Here is a 16,345-nt window from a genome sequence, read left to right on the forward strand (position 1 = left end):
CGCCCTGTGTGAATTGCCATAGTGCGTTTTCCATTAATTTCAGTGGTAGTGCAGTTGGTTATATACGCCTGGCAGAGCTTTTTTAAAAACGCCACATCTGGCCTTGCCCTAATACTGCCTTAATATCTTATTCCTGGCAATTATTTCTTTACATGACGAAACATATCTGAGGGAGTAGGCAAGTTCTATTACCTAACTATCAGGGGGTAAAACTGCTTCTGATGTTTACTGGACATGGGGAAGGACACATTTAAATCTGTTGAAGTTGAAGTTCGTCTAACAAAGTTAGTTCCCCTGAAAACAATAACAAACAGCTTGTTTTAGAGAGAGCTTTCCGTTGCGTTGGTAACGGGGGCGGGACTCGGCCTACGTTGCTCCACTGATTCTCAGCGATAAGAGAGGCGTGTCCTTTCTGTGCCACTGTTCTCTTGTCTCTAGGTGATGAAGTTTGGTTTGGCCCAAGATGGCTTCCGCGCTGTTGCTGGGCAACGGATTGAGTATAGTTAGACGGAGACCGCAGTTATGCTAGAGGTGTAGGTGAGTGTTGGGAGATATTTCGGGGGCGGCGGTACCGCGCTTAAACATTTGCAGTCATTTCCAGGCCCGTCTCGACCCACAAAGGGTACCTAGTTCAGGAAGATTTACTTATCAGCAACATTGTGTGCAATGCAGAGTTACCAGTACTATTAGTCACTCACAGCGAGACTGTCCTTCAGGGATTCCAACTAGTGACCCCCCATGTTAGAAATACTACATATTCTCCCATATTTACCCAAATATTGCTTTCTGTAAACCCTTTATTGAACGTTACACCAGAAGGTAGCCTGTAATAATTCTCTCCCTTTTGACACAGAGTCCCTGTCCAGTTGCAGAACCGAAAGTTATAAAGCGGTAGTTCAGCTTTAAATGAACTTTTAGTATGCTGAACACAGTGATATTTTTTGACAGTTTGCAAATGGTCTTGTTTTTTTTTTTCGCTCAGCAGCCCTCCAGTATTGATTAGCTATCTGGTTGCTGGGGCACAGTATTCCCTAGCAACCAGGCAGTGGTTTGAATGAGAAAAGGGAAGACGTCCTATGGCCTTAATAGAAAAATATGTTATTCTTTTATAGAAAGAATTGTAAACCAGTGTTTTGAATGAGAAAAAGAAAGATGTCCTATATATGGCCTAAATAGAAATATATGTTATTCTTTTATACAGGGTCGGACTGAAGTAATGGGGGCCCACTGGGACTGCCACATGAAGGCCCCTCCAGGCAGTCACCGGGGTCCCCCTCCATCTGCGCACCTCAGTGAACGCTGGTTCAGGCGCGATTGCGCGGACGCCAGTGCGAGGCTGTGTGTTTTTAAGGGAGAGCCGGATCGAGGAACCATGGCTGGGCAGTCCGACACTGCTTTTATAGAAAGAATTGGAAAATTGTTATTTGGCTGCCAGGACCAGAGACCCCATATAACCAGATAGCATATAACTGGAAATCTGTTGCTAAGTCTAGGCTATTCTGTAACATAACGTTTTACTAAAGGTTTACTCTCTGTTTAATTGAAGCTGAAGGGTCACAGGTTGGCATTTTTGACTCCTAGCTTCTATATTTCCAGCCCTATATTTCAGCAGTGCCAAAATTAGGGGCAGGCACAGTAGGCAGCTGGCTGTGGGGGGGGGGCACAGTCAGAAACCGAAATACCGTATACTGCCCCCCCTGTAATTAAAAAATCATTGGTGGCCAGGCTTCCCCCCTACAAGTTAAAATCATTGGTGGACAGGGTTCCCCCATAAAAGTTTTTTCACTTATTTAATCTAAGTCCCTGTACAGCTGCACAGGGATTGGATGGGTCAAGTTAAATGCCGGCACCTGAAATCTTCGGCTATCTGACAGCAAGGGGGCCCAGATAGTAAAGTAAGTGCAGCACGACAGGGCCCCCTAAAACATAAAAACCCACGGGGCTCAGAACAGCTCTCCTCCTGTACCCCCCTCCGATGATGACCCTGTATGCAAGTGCACTCAGTCCAGTCCACTAAGTTGTAAGGTTCTTGTATAGGTACAAAGTAAATTTGTGGATAGCATATAATCAGGTATAATTCCGTATACATAAATTACACATTTTTATTGGTTTAAAGTTATTTGTAAATGTAATTGCTATTAAAAGCAGTCTCTCCTGGCTCTGACTTTTGAAGCACTCTAGCAGGGCAGCTGATTCAAGCTGATTAAGACCTGGGGGGATCTGACTTGTTGAGTCAGACCCAGAGAACAGAAAGGGATAAACTAACACTACTTTTGACTTTTGCAATTTAATAATAACTTTAAATCATTGAAAATGTGTAATAAACTTTCTTATATTTAACTATATATAACTTTTTTTTTGTTCAAAAATATTTTTTTTTGGGTTCGGCAGAGCTGGGCCCGGCCAGCCAGGCGCCCTAGGCAACCTTCCAGCAGACAGTAGCTTTATGCACCTTAAAGGAATTGTTAAGTATAAAAATAAAAACTAGGTAAATAGATAGGCTGTGCAAAATAAAAAATGTTTCTAATATAGTTACTTTGCCAAATAATGTAATGTATAAAGGCTGGAGTGAATGGATGTCTAACATAATAGCAAGAACACTACTTCCTGCTCTTGGTTTCCACTGATTTGTTACCAGGCAGTAACCAATCAGTGACTTGACGGGGGTTCACGTGGGTCATAACTATCTATTGCAAACTCACTGAACAATTATGTCCCATGTTGCCCCCCTTAAAGTCACCGACGAACTCGGATTTAGAGCTGAAGAGCAGAAAGTTGTGTTTTGTTCTGTTATATTAGACATCCAGTCACTCCAGCCTTTATACATTACATTTTTGGCTAACTAACTATATTATTTTGCACAGCCTATGTATTTAACCAGTTTTTATTTTTGCACCAAACTATTCCTTTAAAGTATTCCCTGTTTTTCTCATTTGGTTTTGAGCTTCCTGGGCCTAGAACTTGTTAGCGGTCATTTACAGCTGCAAGCAAAGTTGCGTCAACATTAATTTTCTTGCATTGACTAAAGTTACTTGTGTCATCATGCACTTACTTATGTATAGTTGCGCTTGGGGCTATTGCCTTCCACCTGCTACCTATTCAGAATTGAGTACAGTTGCACCTATTGACACAGGAGCTGTGGAAACCCTGGACCTACTATCACCAGGGCCACCACTCTGCCCCCCTCCCCGTGTGCACGCGCATGTTGTAACAGAGGGATGTGCGGAGGGCAGGTAAGGGAGGGAGAGTGATAGAGCGGAGGAGAGGGAGGGAAGAGCAGCAGAAGGGAGCAAAATCAGACTGGGATTGCACTCACATTAGAAATTACACCAACTGGACTTAAAATTCTCACCTCAATCTGCATTCACATTGAAGTGCAAGCTCTACTGTACTGGCTGCAATTGCATCACGTGCATCTCTCCCTCATAGCTGCAATTATGCTGGAATTAGAACCTTACTGGATCCTATACACTCCTGGCCACCATGCAACTGCTGAGTCTGCTTTCTCTGTACTTAGGCCCCTGCATATACTGTATTACCTTAAAGGGTGCAAGGTGTATGATCGGATGCTATTTCCCTATATCAAACAATATGCCATCTGAGAAACACCCTGTGGTGGTGGTGTGCTGACCCTTAATAAATAAGCTTGAGGCAATGACCAGTCCATGGTAACATATTCAAGGGTCTTTCAAATGTTTGATTGGTTTTGCATTGGACTTTCAGAACATCAGCATTGATAAAGACTCATACAGCTATCTCCACATATAACTCCTTTGTGTAAGTAAGTCATATTGGTAGTGGCTTTCTGTAATTTAGTTTATGGGAATATTGAAAGTACCCTCATACCGACGCAAGCATATAAATATAAAAACCAGCTTCCTTCTAGAGAATGAAGCTATTGGAAGTAATTCACAAACAGTGAAATAAGATTGACCTGCTAAATTGAGAAATCTGTGACTGGAATTAATGTAGGATGAATAGGATTAGCCCATCAGGGCTAGTCTCTGTGAGATGATAAGCAGTAACTGCAAGGGAAATTAGACTTAACAGTGCATTAAATTGCATATTTAAGAAGCATCCACTAGTAGATTATTTCCAAATACCGAGTCACGCTTCTGAAAATGAAAAGCGGTGCTGGTGGGGGAAAAGCTAATGCACTTGTTAATTTATTATACAGGCAGTGACAGAGAAGATGTCAGAAAGCAGAGGTCATTTGCATTTTAGACTCAATTATGCAGAGGAGTTCAGAATCAAAAAGGAGCTGGAAAAATTGCTAAAGCCGTCCCAGAGGGATTTTAGACATGCCACAATGGAATCTCGCCCAGGGAGTAACTTGCTGTCACCCCTTACTGAAGAGTCACCTCTACCCCAAACTGGATCGTTTGGTTGTCTCAGCAGTCCAACAACTGCAATTGCAACTAATCTATACAAGGCAAGTTTGCAGTCTGGGTTTGCTGGACTTCAAGAAACTAATACTGAGTGCATGAAGAAACCTGTGAATATGAAACTTAAACCATTAGTAAAGCTGCCACATCAACATCATCAGGATGTCCTGCAAGACTCTGCACACCATCAAGAGCCTCAGAGTGAATATGTTTTGCCAAAATCCACAGAAATGGACAACCATGCCAAAAGGCCAGCCATTGCGCCCATGCTAGGAACAACAAAACCTGTTTTGGCGTTTCCTCGTCCAGAACCTCCATCAAAACCCCGGTCGTATATCTCTCAGGTGTCCTCTAAACCAGCTGTTTCAGCAAAGGTAAAAACACCCCAAAAGAAGGAAGTCAATGTTAGAAAAACGATAAAACATCCATTTTTTGAAAAAAAGAAAGATGAAGATGCCATATCATGTTCTACATCAGCTACAGACAGCACTGTTAGTGATAGCTCTTCAGAAACTGATTCAGATGATAGTAATGACTATAAAAATAGAAGAATGAAGAAGAAGAAAGTAGCTAAAAAGAAACATGATTCTACAGTTTCCCCTTTAATGCCTTTTGCAGAACTTTTTCCAGGCACATCTGCAGCACTTTCTCAAGGACAAGATGGCACAGAAGAACAAGGACAGACAGAGTTTACTTTAGAAAAACCAGAGGCAAAGATTTCTGCTTCTTTACAGGCGCCCATTAGAGCCACAGCTAGAACAGTGGATGAAATTATTTCCTCTCTACGAACTCCTCTTGCCTATGCTCCTAGTGACTCCGATTTAATAATAAAGCGGTTAATGGAGAGCGTAGGGTTAAACTACGACATCACTTATGGGGTAAGTAACTTATGCTGTTATTGTTACTTCTTTAAATAAAGGTCTGCTCACACTATGGATACACTTTTTTTGTAGCATCTGTTCACAGTAGTTCATACCATCCGTAAGAGTATTAAACAAACTCATAGTTGTCATGCAGTATGTAACATGCCCTGAGTAACATACTGCAAAATATATTTTCCATTGTCAGCTCTTCTCTCACCATCACCTGATCTCTGTGGAAGTGTCAGCTTTTCCCACATTTTCCCACTTTCATCTGTAAAATTTATTTAAATCATCGCCTGTTGTCACGCCTTCCAAATGTAAATGATTGTGCACATACTCATTCACTCACTCTAATTTTGTTTTCTAACCTAGTTGGCTGATGAAAATTTTGCATTGCCTATTGTCAGTAAATGCACCGGTGCATTTTATCAACAATGTTTTTAAAATTTCCCTAGATGGTTTTAAGGATGTATGTAGATTCTGTTTCAGAAGTAAAGTGTTACCATAACTGCATTATTTTACACATTATTACAAATTGCTTTCAGAAAAAATACTTTTTTTCTACATATGAAACCTCTGAGAACATATTTGTAACATAGCATTATTTTACATGAAATTCATGATATTTCCTAACTACATATATCATACAATAATGTTCTGTTACCAGGAACTCACTCAAGAGAGAACAGAGATTCAAATAAAGGAATGTGATAAACCAGAGCCAGATAATAAAGAAATTGCTTCCACCCACCAACTTGCTGACCAGGTATATCAGTGATGTCTCTTTAAAATTTGAAAGGAATCTGCCAAGGATAGGGGCCTTAAATGTATGTACTTTTGAAGCTAACCTCTTGGACCTTGGCTGTGAAAGCTTCCTATCTACCACCGCTCACTGTGTGTCTAATAAAGCACTTCTTATTCAAAAGTATTAGGAGAAGTGACAGGCAGATGGGCATTACTTTGGCTAAAGTGAATCAGCCTAAGGGGTCTAAGGTTAGAAAGTTTACACAAAGCTGTCACAATGGTATTGTTGGAAGGGAATGCAAAAAGAGGGTGTGGAATTTTCAAACAAAAAGTAAAAATACCTTCCAAAATCGGAAAAAGCATGATATTTTTAAAGCCATAGACCAGCAGAGTTACTGAGGCCTGATTTGTGACCCGATTTCCCTTTTTAGAAGATTGTTTTATTATAATACAAAGGAGCCATGGGTAGCCTGTAAATGGTATCCTTATAAACGGTGCTTTGTGAAGTATTCGGAGCTTAGTGATGCCATGTCTGTCACATAACTCAATGAAATTTGTGTATTATAATAAATAAAGTACCCCCTGTTGCAAAATATGAGGATATTAGAAGTCACCTTGGCCTCGTGCTTTTTTCAATTCAGGATGCTGTCCATGTACAGTATCATTCTGTTGACATGCCAAAGTCTGGCTTCAAAATTTTGGTATGTTTATTTTTTAATTATATTTTAATTTCGATTTCGATTTGTAGAGTTCTGATTCAAGTTTGGAAAGGATCAGTTCCCCTGCGTTGATGAAACATGAGACCGAATTCATCACTGAAACAATCACCCTGCCAAAAGAGGAATTTAAGCCACATTTGTCAGAAGAAGTAATGACTGAAGTTGCAGCCATAAATGCCCTTAAGTTACCAGCACAGGTATTGTCTATAGCCGGTTTATTCACCCCGCCACACTTCACTGTACAACTCCAGGAACCCAGTCAGGGTCGCCATCAGGGGATACAGGGGGGAGTGTTGTACCGAGCCTGGAGGGTAAGGAGGGCCTGGCCGTGCTGCACTTACTTGATTATCCGGGCCCCCCACTTTCAGAGAGCTTCGGAAGGGAGGACAGGAGCACAGGTGGAGGCATCTTCGGTCCATTTCCTTCCCTTATTGGTCACAGAGTTTAAGTCTCGGTTGAGCTGCTCAGGGATTGGATAGCTGAGATCTTCCCTTTGAGCTCATCCAATCGCCATGCAGCTTTACCGGGACTTAAAATTCTGTGACCAATAAGGGAAGAAAATGCTGTCACTGGAAGAAGATGGAGCTCCCCCGCTCCCTTCCAAAGTTGGCACCTCACTGACAGCAGGTGCTAATCAAGTAAGAGCAATATGACAGGGCCCCCCTAAAGTTAACCCTTTGTGGTCCCTGTTATTGTTTGGGGGGCTGGCCACAATTTTTTTTTACATGAACACAATGTTTTTATAACGTGGGGGGGGGCCCAGGCCACCATTTTTTTTCAGCTGAACTCTTTCTGTATAGCCTCCATTGCAGGAAAATGTCTCCCTTTGTATTCTCCTGTGACTAAGCCTGATCACCCCAAGTAATACTGTAGGTGCTGTGATCAGGCGGCAATCTTAATGTTATCCTATCGCATGCCATTTTCGGGAGTTTTATCGCCTCTGGTAGTGAAGATTAAACTGCGGACAATAAATATCCCAGTGTGCTATCACCCTAAAGTAATGCTGTCTTTGCCTGAACGATAATTGATTCTAATCTTTGGCAAACTTCATTTTTTTATGAGGGAAAGCAGGTATTAAACCATAAATTCCATCAGGGACCACGAGTAAGAAGAGTGGTAGTGCAGAAATGTTGTGGCTACAAAAGTTTTGATTACAAGGCATACTTTTCTTAGCAGCATCTTTTAACTTTTTTTGTGTTAATGATTACAATAAATCTTTAAAGGGGTGGTTTGCCTTTAAGGTAACTTTTAGTATGTTACAGAATGGCCAGTTCTAAACAAATTTTCAATTGATCATCATTATTTATTTTGTATAGTTTTTAAATTATTTGCCTTCTTCTGACTCTTTCCAGCTTTCAAATGGAGGTCACTGATCCCATCTAATAACAAATGCTCTTTATGTCTACACATTTATTGTTATTGCTACTTTTTATTACTTGTCTTTCTATTCAGGCCCTCTGCTGTTCATATTCACTCTGTGGTTGCTAGGGTAATTTGGACCCTAGCAACCAGATTGCTGAAATTGCAAACTGGAGCTGCTGAATAGAAAGCTAAATTACTCAAAAACCATAAATAATAGAAATTGAAAACCAATTGCAAATTGTCTCAGAATATCAATCACTACATCATACCAAAAGTTAACTAAAAGGTGAACAACCCCTTTAAACGGTATGTAAAGGCAAGAAAATAAAGTCCAATTTTTACTTTCTTTAATATAAAAGAAATCTAACTCCAATATACTTTAATTAAAAAATGTGTACCGTTTTTATAAGAAATCTGACTGTATGCAGTGAAATTCCCCCTTCGTTTAATTGCTTTGACTTCTACCGAAAGGAAACTTCAGACAGTCCCCAACTGTTCTGCAGGGAAACAATCATACTTTCAAACAGCATGGCGGAGCCCCCCTCCTTACTTCCCAGAACTCTAGCAGCTTTGTTTGTTTCCCTATAAAGCAGCTGGCGTCTGTGTAGAGATTTGTATCCACAGACCCAGTGCAGTCTGCATATTCTGATTATTAATCAGTCTTGCTGTTTTGGCTTCTATGGCAGAAATTATTTGACTTGTGCTGTTTTGATAATTTATGACAATCCCTAAGCTTAACCTCCCAACAGCAGCCCAGACCACACTGAGCATGTGCGTGGTTTTGGTCTTGCAAAGGTGTTTAACAAAGTTACAAGATGATGACCCCCCTGTGGCCAACTTTGGAAGCATAAATCATTTGTTTTATATGGCTTGTGGTGCAGTAAGTTTATGTTTAGTATACAAAATAGAGCATTTCTAGCATTATTCTATTAGGTTATGCATACACATATACTAATGCTTGGATATCCTAAACTAATTGGCATGCTGCTTCTCTGAAAACTCATTGTGTGTTTATGGATGTCTTGTCATTTGCTGACTTGTACTTCAGGCCTGTTTTACCCTGGTATACATTTTCTCTACATATTGTACAGTGCATGTTGCACAGCATGCATATTCCACTGGGTTGAGGTAGCCAGCCTTTAGTGTACAATCCAAATTCTGGTTGCCCATCTATGCAACCCATACTGAATGCCTCTCACAATCACATTTAAGCTATTCACATTCATATTTATCTGAAACAATGGTTCACTGGTATTCAAAAATGCCTTATCACTGTCCATTATAAGATAGGTTAGTTGGAAACCTAGGGATCTAATATTAATTTTGCAGTTAACTATGGGAATTTTTCAAGTGCATGTGCATCACACTTTTGTTTAAGTGTCCTCACATAAATGTTATGGTACATAAGGTAGATTGGGCAGTGCATTGCTCTTTTTCCAACTGAAACCTAGCTCTATTCTGCTGACCGTTAGTATATGGATCTTATCTTATCCAGCAGGAACTGTCCTCATCCCATTGTATCACAAAATGTTAATTTGAGTATTTGTTAAGGTGGGGCTAAGGGTCTAAGGGTTTTTGTGATCAGTGGCGACTGCCTGGCTGTCCTTTCAAGGAGGGGTTGAGGTTAAAAATCGCCAGGTGTTGACAGGAAAGCTGTTTGTGTTTTTACTGATTTGGAAAACTCTTGTTTTCTCTTTTTGACTCCTGAAACATCTGTCTTTTACTTTGTATTGTTTTTTTTCTTCAGGTGACCTTTTCAGACATCATTCATGTGAAAGGAGGTGCAGCGCCAGTGACGAGACGGGAGCCACCAAAAATTCCCCCTTCTGCATCGCTGCTCGCCACCTGGGAGCCAAGAAGCAAGTAATTATTACAAAGAGCTAAGCATTACCCATAAATTTGGTCATTCCTAAAATACTATTTGAAGACCAATCCTTTTTACAGGCCTGGCAAATGTACTTTGTTTTATTGTTAGAGATTGTAATTGTCATGGACCACCAGATTTAATTATTATTATCCTTTCCATTCAGTTTTATCAGGAGACAACTAACCTTGGATGATTTCTTGGACAAGCATAATATCATATGCAATTGTGACACTAAAATCTACATTTAGTACAGATACTGGTTTACAGTATATAGTGTATGTGAGTGTATGGAGGGGTAGGGGTGAGTGTGTGTGTGGATGTATGTGCACTGGGTTTCATTTGAAGGGTTGAACTTTATGGACTTTGGTCTTTTTTCAACCCAAATTAATTATGTATCTATTTAACCTGTCTGTGTTTCTGGAGTGTGGGAGGTCCTTGTAGATAGGATGACAGGAGAAATGTGACAGGTGGTTACACTGTTGGTGACCTCATAATTTACCAGTGGAAGTCACCACAACCAATTAAGATATCTTGAAGCGATGGTTCTCCTAAATTTTATATACATGCTCTCCAGTACTCCGCTCACTTTAGATGTTTCTCTTTTGTCCATGCCCACAGCTGATCAAAATCTTTATTGATTTTGTCTGAGGAAGGGAACCACCCACATAGTTTGTGCACATAGAGGGGTTGCCTACAAGTTAGTCAGCCAAATTTTATTATTGCATAAGGCTTTTATAAGTTGACTGTAAAACTTCTTCATGTTCATCACACATCATTTTCCAATGAGTTACCTTGGCATTTTGTTGACCTTTTGCATGTCCTTACTTATCTGCAGCCCCTAAAGCACCTTTAGTTAAGCCAGATTATATATTAATACAAATAGCAGTAAGAGACAAAAGCAGCCCCCTCCCCTCAATAAATAGTTACTGTCAGATTATCAATGGCACCGAAACGAACTGACATTTTCTACTTTTCCCCCTCACTCTCACAAAAGAACATGTTTCTGCCATGCATTAGGCAGGTAAAACGGCCACACACAGAGCTCCACGCTCTTCTGTCTTCCAGCACAAAGAATGATAAATAGCTGCAGTAAGGCAACGTGAGTCTATAAAAACATGCACCTTTTTACCTGCAACATGCCAAAAACAACTCTATTCTGCTGATAGACCCCTGGGAATGTTTGCCAGTGAGGAAAGTTCCCGAGGCAGCTGTCAAGTTGGTCATGTTGAATTCTGAAGATTTCATGCAATTTCATGAAAAGAAAGGAGTAAGGTGACAGGGTGACATCCCTCTAAAGGTCAGGTACATGATTTGCAGCCCAGTAAAAACGGCAGACATTCGTGGAATGTTTTACAGCTGTAAACCCTATTCAGCCATTGAGTTTTATAGCTTAGTTGATTTTTCCACAAACTGGTTTATCTTTTAGTGGTCAATGTGATGACCTCAGTGACTAAATTCAGGAGAGAATGCAGGTTTGATTTACTTTACTGAAGTGTCAGCCACAAAACACTCCAATGTTTTCTATTAATTGTATGGAAGGCTTGTCACATTCACAGATACAATACTATGCTTTTCCTACCTTGAATTAATTTAATAAGAGAGATTCCAGTTTGTGGGTCCAGTTATCCCGTTTTCTTAGCACCCTTCACCTTTACAGCAAATGTCTATTTACATGGCAGAAAACACTGAAGGAAGTAATAATTGCAAACTGAACTACACCGCTTCTAAAATTATATCCTATAACCCAACTTTGACCAGGCTTTCTAGAATATGTACATGTGTTGTGATTAAATGACTATCTATCTATATCTATTCTTATGCCAGGACATTCAAAGATCCTGTATTGTTTGGGGTCTTGGAGAGTTGGCATCGGGAACCTCTCTCTTTTTTTTTTTTTTTAGAAATAATCATATTCATATTTGTTATGAAAGGGTTCACGTGATATATTTATAGTTTGTGCTTTCCTCAATTCTTATAGAAGGTGACAGACACCCCATGCCTTTTGGAAATGTGTCATAAAAATATATCATTGTACCCATTCTAGATTGTTAACTTTCCAAAACAATTAAAGGTTGCTGCCAACTGCACTACCTTATTGCGCACAGCCATGTCATAGTGCTTACATTCAAATTTGGAGATAACATATCAATCATGTGTCCCATGTACAGGACCCAAATATGCACCATTACCCAAGATATATATGCACAATTGACTTTCTTCGAGTATTGTTTCCCCACATAGAGAGTGTACTGTATCAGCCTGTGTCAGATGGGGGAAGCAGTATATTGTTAATTGGTACCCTTTATAATTATTTAAAGTGTACATGAACTATACATAAATCATTTTGTTACATTTACAAATTATGGTACTTTGGGCTTTCTAAGGCTGGACCCATACAAAGGTCCGTCTGTAACTGCCCACCATACTTTTCTTATACTGTTTCCATCCAGTCTGGCCAGCATCCAGTAGAAATTGGGCACTAGGACACCAGTTATACAAGTGAATGTCACTTCTTTGTACAGGAGGATAAATAGAGGAGTTAGAGCTACGGTCAATGCTGAACAGTGAATACGTGGCCCACAGGTTTGGATATATATACAGCAATGAAAAAAAGAAAAATTCAGGCAAAGGGATTAGAGGTATTTTGACTAGTAGTCATAACCTCACCCCTCCCTAATGCAAACCAGTTCAGGCGAAAAAATGAGACTTGATATTAATAAAAAAACTCAAATAGCAATTAAAACTTCACCTTTAATATTGTAATTAAAAAAACACTGGGTCATGCCCACACAGCAAACCAGAAAAAATGTAAATACAAACTCACTGCTCCATACAACTTTAGGCAGTGCAGGGCCCTTGCCTTAAAAACATACAATACAAATAAGCATGAAGGTGGCAGGCGGGGGAAAACGTTAGGCAAATGCTACTATTAGTTGTTAGAGAATGTCTGGGAGTGTATGCACATTGGCATGCACTTTCCCTTTCAACCTGCCCCACTCCCCAGTGCCCAATTCTGCCTGTCTACGTGGGGAGCGGATAAGGACTAAGTCCTCCACCGTCCATCTATGCTGCCCAGACATTCTCTAACTAATAGAAGCATTTGCCTAACGTTTTCCCCGCCTACCACCTTCATGCTTATTTTTATTGTATGTTTTTAAGGCAACGGTCCTGCACTGCCTACAGTTGTATGGAGCAGTGAGTTTGTATTTACATTTTTCTGGTTTGCTGTGTGGGCATGGCCCAGTGTTTTTTTAATTACAATATTAAAGGTGAAGTTTTAATTGCTATTTGAGTTTTTTATTAATATCGGATCTCATTTTTTTGCCTGAACTGGTTTGCATTAGGGAGGGGTGAGGTTATGACTACTAGTCAAAATACCTCTAATCCCTTTGCCTGAATTTTTCTTTTTTTCATTGCGGTACAGGGGGATAACCAAAAAATATCTGTGTTGATATTTGCTACCATTGCTACAGACTGACAGCAGCTACTGGGCACCCTGCACATCACTTTGCTGAAGGGCTTGTATGGCACTAGTCTACTGCACTTACAATACTTGTATCACAATGACTTTTATTAACTAACCAAAGTATTTGATCTGTCTTTGTTTTTCATTATAGGCAACATGGGCAACAAACAATCCATCACTTCTGCACTGTATCACCGAACTATGTTTTACCAAGTTCCCTGCAGATGGCTTTGCGTGTGCATCACACAGTAAGCAGGAAAGGCCATAATATCTTCAGTATGCACCAAGGATTTCCCAGTACACAGAGAGAGGACAGTTCTGATGATGGTCACAACTATTCACACATCCAAACAACAATGGGGTAATGATATTAGGGTTGCTTATAAGTAAAATGCAAGTGCTTTTCTACTTTTATAAAATAAGCATATGTTTATTACTGTACGTTTAATAAAAACAAATTATTGTCCTTATGGGCTACTGAATATAGGCTGATTCTTGCAACATCTAGTTGGATGGATATATACCTTGGATATAGGGGTTGAGGGCCTGCATAATTCCCAGCGGTTAGTTTTGCATAAATACCAATTCATATTATTCGTATTTGCACCAACGTGTGTCTGTTTACTGTTTTCCCCTTGCCTCATGTTCTGAATCAAGAACTATTGTGTCTATAGAACCCTAAAGCTACAGCCACTTCCAAACCAGGTGATAGCTCCAGGGTTCTTACAGCGTATTGCAATAATAAGCAAAGAGGTACCAAAAGAACAGACACATGCGTTACTCTCATGCTGAAAAAATGTAAACGATTTGCGTTGTAGTAAAAGTGCAATTGCATTCAATTTGATGCATCGCCTGCAAATGTTTCAGGCACAACTGCCCTAAATGGGAAAAATGCTACATTGTGGAGGAAAAAACATGATGATTGTGCTTGAAATCACATTTTTCTTACTGCATTTGCGGTCATAAAAGACCCCTATACCGATTAACAGAGCCGTGTGTGTTCACTGTTCAGCTTTTGCTGAATTTCAAGAAGCACCCACCTCTGCCAGCTATCGGGGGGCTGGGGGCAATAGCCAGGGCATTTCTGCATTGAGCGAATGTGATCCATCATCTCATAATGTGATCTATCAATCATCTCTTCTCCGCAATTCAATTTTACTGGTGACAGGAATACTGTATTTGTGCATCATTTGTGTGCATTCATTGCTGCCTCTACAGAGAGATGCATAATATGTTAAAATATTATAGATAAATCATATATAAAAATGTTTTAATGGCAAACTAGGGGGCCCATTTACTAACAATAGAACTTTGACTTTTTGCCAGAAATCTCTAAGAAAATTTGTGGTTTTCCTATTTTTTAAAAGCTATAAAAATTCAAGATTTATTAAGTATTAAAAGCACGAATACAAAACTTTGCCAGGTAATAGTTGTCGAGGCCCTATAGAAGTCAGTGGGAGCTGCGCTGATCATATTGGACCATTTTAAAGTAATTTAGACTTTTAGAGGTTTTCTAATTACTTTTTCGCTAGGAATTATCCGAAAAAAAAGAAGCTTTTTTTTTAGAGGTTTTAGAAGTATTCGTATTTTTTTAGCGCATTGTTCAGCATTATTTTCCATTCTTACTTTTATTATTGGGATATCAAGACATTCGTGGTTTTTGAGAAAGTAAGTTTAGTTGTGGTTTCTAAAACCTCTAAAATTCGACCACCAATAAATTGGCCTTCACGTTTCAGAAGTGACAATCCATCATATTTCAACACAGAATATCTCTATTGCTAGACTCTGATGATCATTCCCAACTCTTTGTAGAAAAGGAATAAAACCCAGCAGAGGCCTCTAATGCAAATCTGCTATCAGGCAATGCTGAAGACAGGTGTAATTGGTTGGACACTGATTATCTCTCCTGTAGGAATGCGGTCTCTCTTAAGAAAGCACTTATCCATAACAGCCCCTCCTGCATACACAAAGAGCCCCTCACAGAAAGCACGTGCAGGGTATGCTCAATTCCCATTGTGTCAAGAACTGCCATCAGTCTTCAGGCAGCTGGCCCACACATGTCACTGTTCAAGTGAGTGATATGTGTTTACTTTCGCCAACCATTTAATCCCAGATAGAACTCCAAATATCTTCTCCAACTAAGCAATAGAGGGGCAGCCTTACCATATAGCAACACAGATGGGCTAAACAGCAAGCAGTCTCTGCAATAAATCACTTTTAGCTTCACTGTTTGCACCCACTTTATTTATAAAGCACATTTTGCACTTGTTGGAGAACGTCGGTGTAGATTAGGGTTTCTAATCTTTATATGCAAAGCACAATTGGAATGAGGACATCACAAACTGTGCCCCAAAGTTTTGCAGCCTTTGTGTGTAAAACAGGAGCTGAATGTTATCTACCTTCCTGGAATACCTTATATGCTTTTGTGCATTTTTTTAAGGCATATCTGACATAGAATTATACAATATAGATGACTGCTATCTTATAAACCACATCTAGTTGTATGGTATGATTTTTTTTAAATAGTTCTTAAAGCATCCATATACCCACATCTGTGCAAATGAGTTTTTGGTGATATTGTGTGAAAGGGCAGGTGTATTCACCCTAGGATATTATTTATATTTCAGTCTTATCTATGGTTTAAAGAAGGACTTATGTCATGGCCTTACACCCCATTTTTAAACCATTATGGGAAAAGGAAAGGCTTTGTGCACTTGGGGGCGCCAAATGTTAGGCACCCCCATCTGATTGTATTGACTTACCTGAAACCCTGGGCCGGTGCTCCTATCAGCAGAAAACTGCACCGGTCCGGGGTTATACAAGTGAGCACCAGGGATTGATCATCTTCCGGCTTCTTCTTTCTTCAATTTCCCGGGGCAGACACAGCCGTGCAAAGAAAGAGGAAGGTGGAAGAGGATCGCTCTGTGGTGCTCACTGGT

General features: G+C 40.0%; 1 protein-coding gene across 1 annotated transcript in view; it reads left to right on the forward strand.

Annotated features, from left to right (window-relative positions):
* The first annotated feature begins 411 nt into the window (after nucleotides 1–411).
* ttc6.L (tetratricopeptide repeat domain 6 L homeolog) overlaps nucleotides 412–16,345 on the forward strand; it is a 56,619-nt gene continuing 40,685 nt past the window's right edge. Inside the window, exons 1-6 of the mRNA XM_018231148.2 lie at nucleotides 412–537; nucleotides 4,178–5,263; nucleotides 5,916–6,014; nucleotides 6,741–6,908; nucleotides 9,821–9,936; nucleotides 13,558–13,767. Of these exons, the coding sequence (XP_018086637.1) occupies nucleotides 4,193–5,263; nucleotides 5,916–6,014; nucleotides 6,741–6,908; nucleotides 9,821–9,936; nucleotides 13,558–13,767 (1,664 nt within the window). The 5' untranslated portion in view covers nucleotides 412–537; nucleotides 4,178–4,192. The remainder of the gene's footprint in view (nucleotides 538–4,177; nucleotides 5,264–5,915; nucleotides 6,015–6,740; nucleotides 6,909–9,820; nucleotides 9,937–13,557; nucleotides 13,768–16,345) is intronic.

This window comes from Xenopus laevis, chromosome 8L, assembly GCF_017654675.1.
Source record: "Xenopus laevis strain J_2021 chromosome 8L, Xenopus_laevis_v10.1, whole genome shotgun sequence".
NCBI classification, from domain to species: Eukaryota; Metazoa; Chordata; class Amphibia; order Anura; family Pipidae; genus Xenopus; species Xenopus laevis.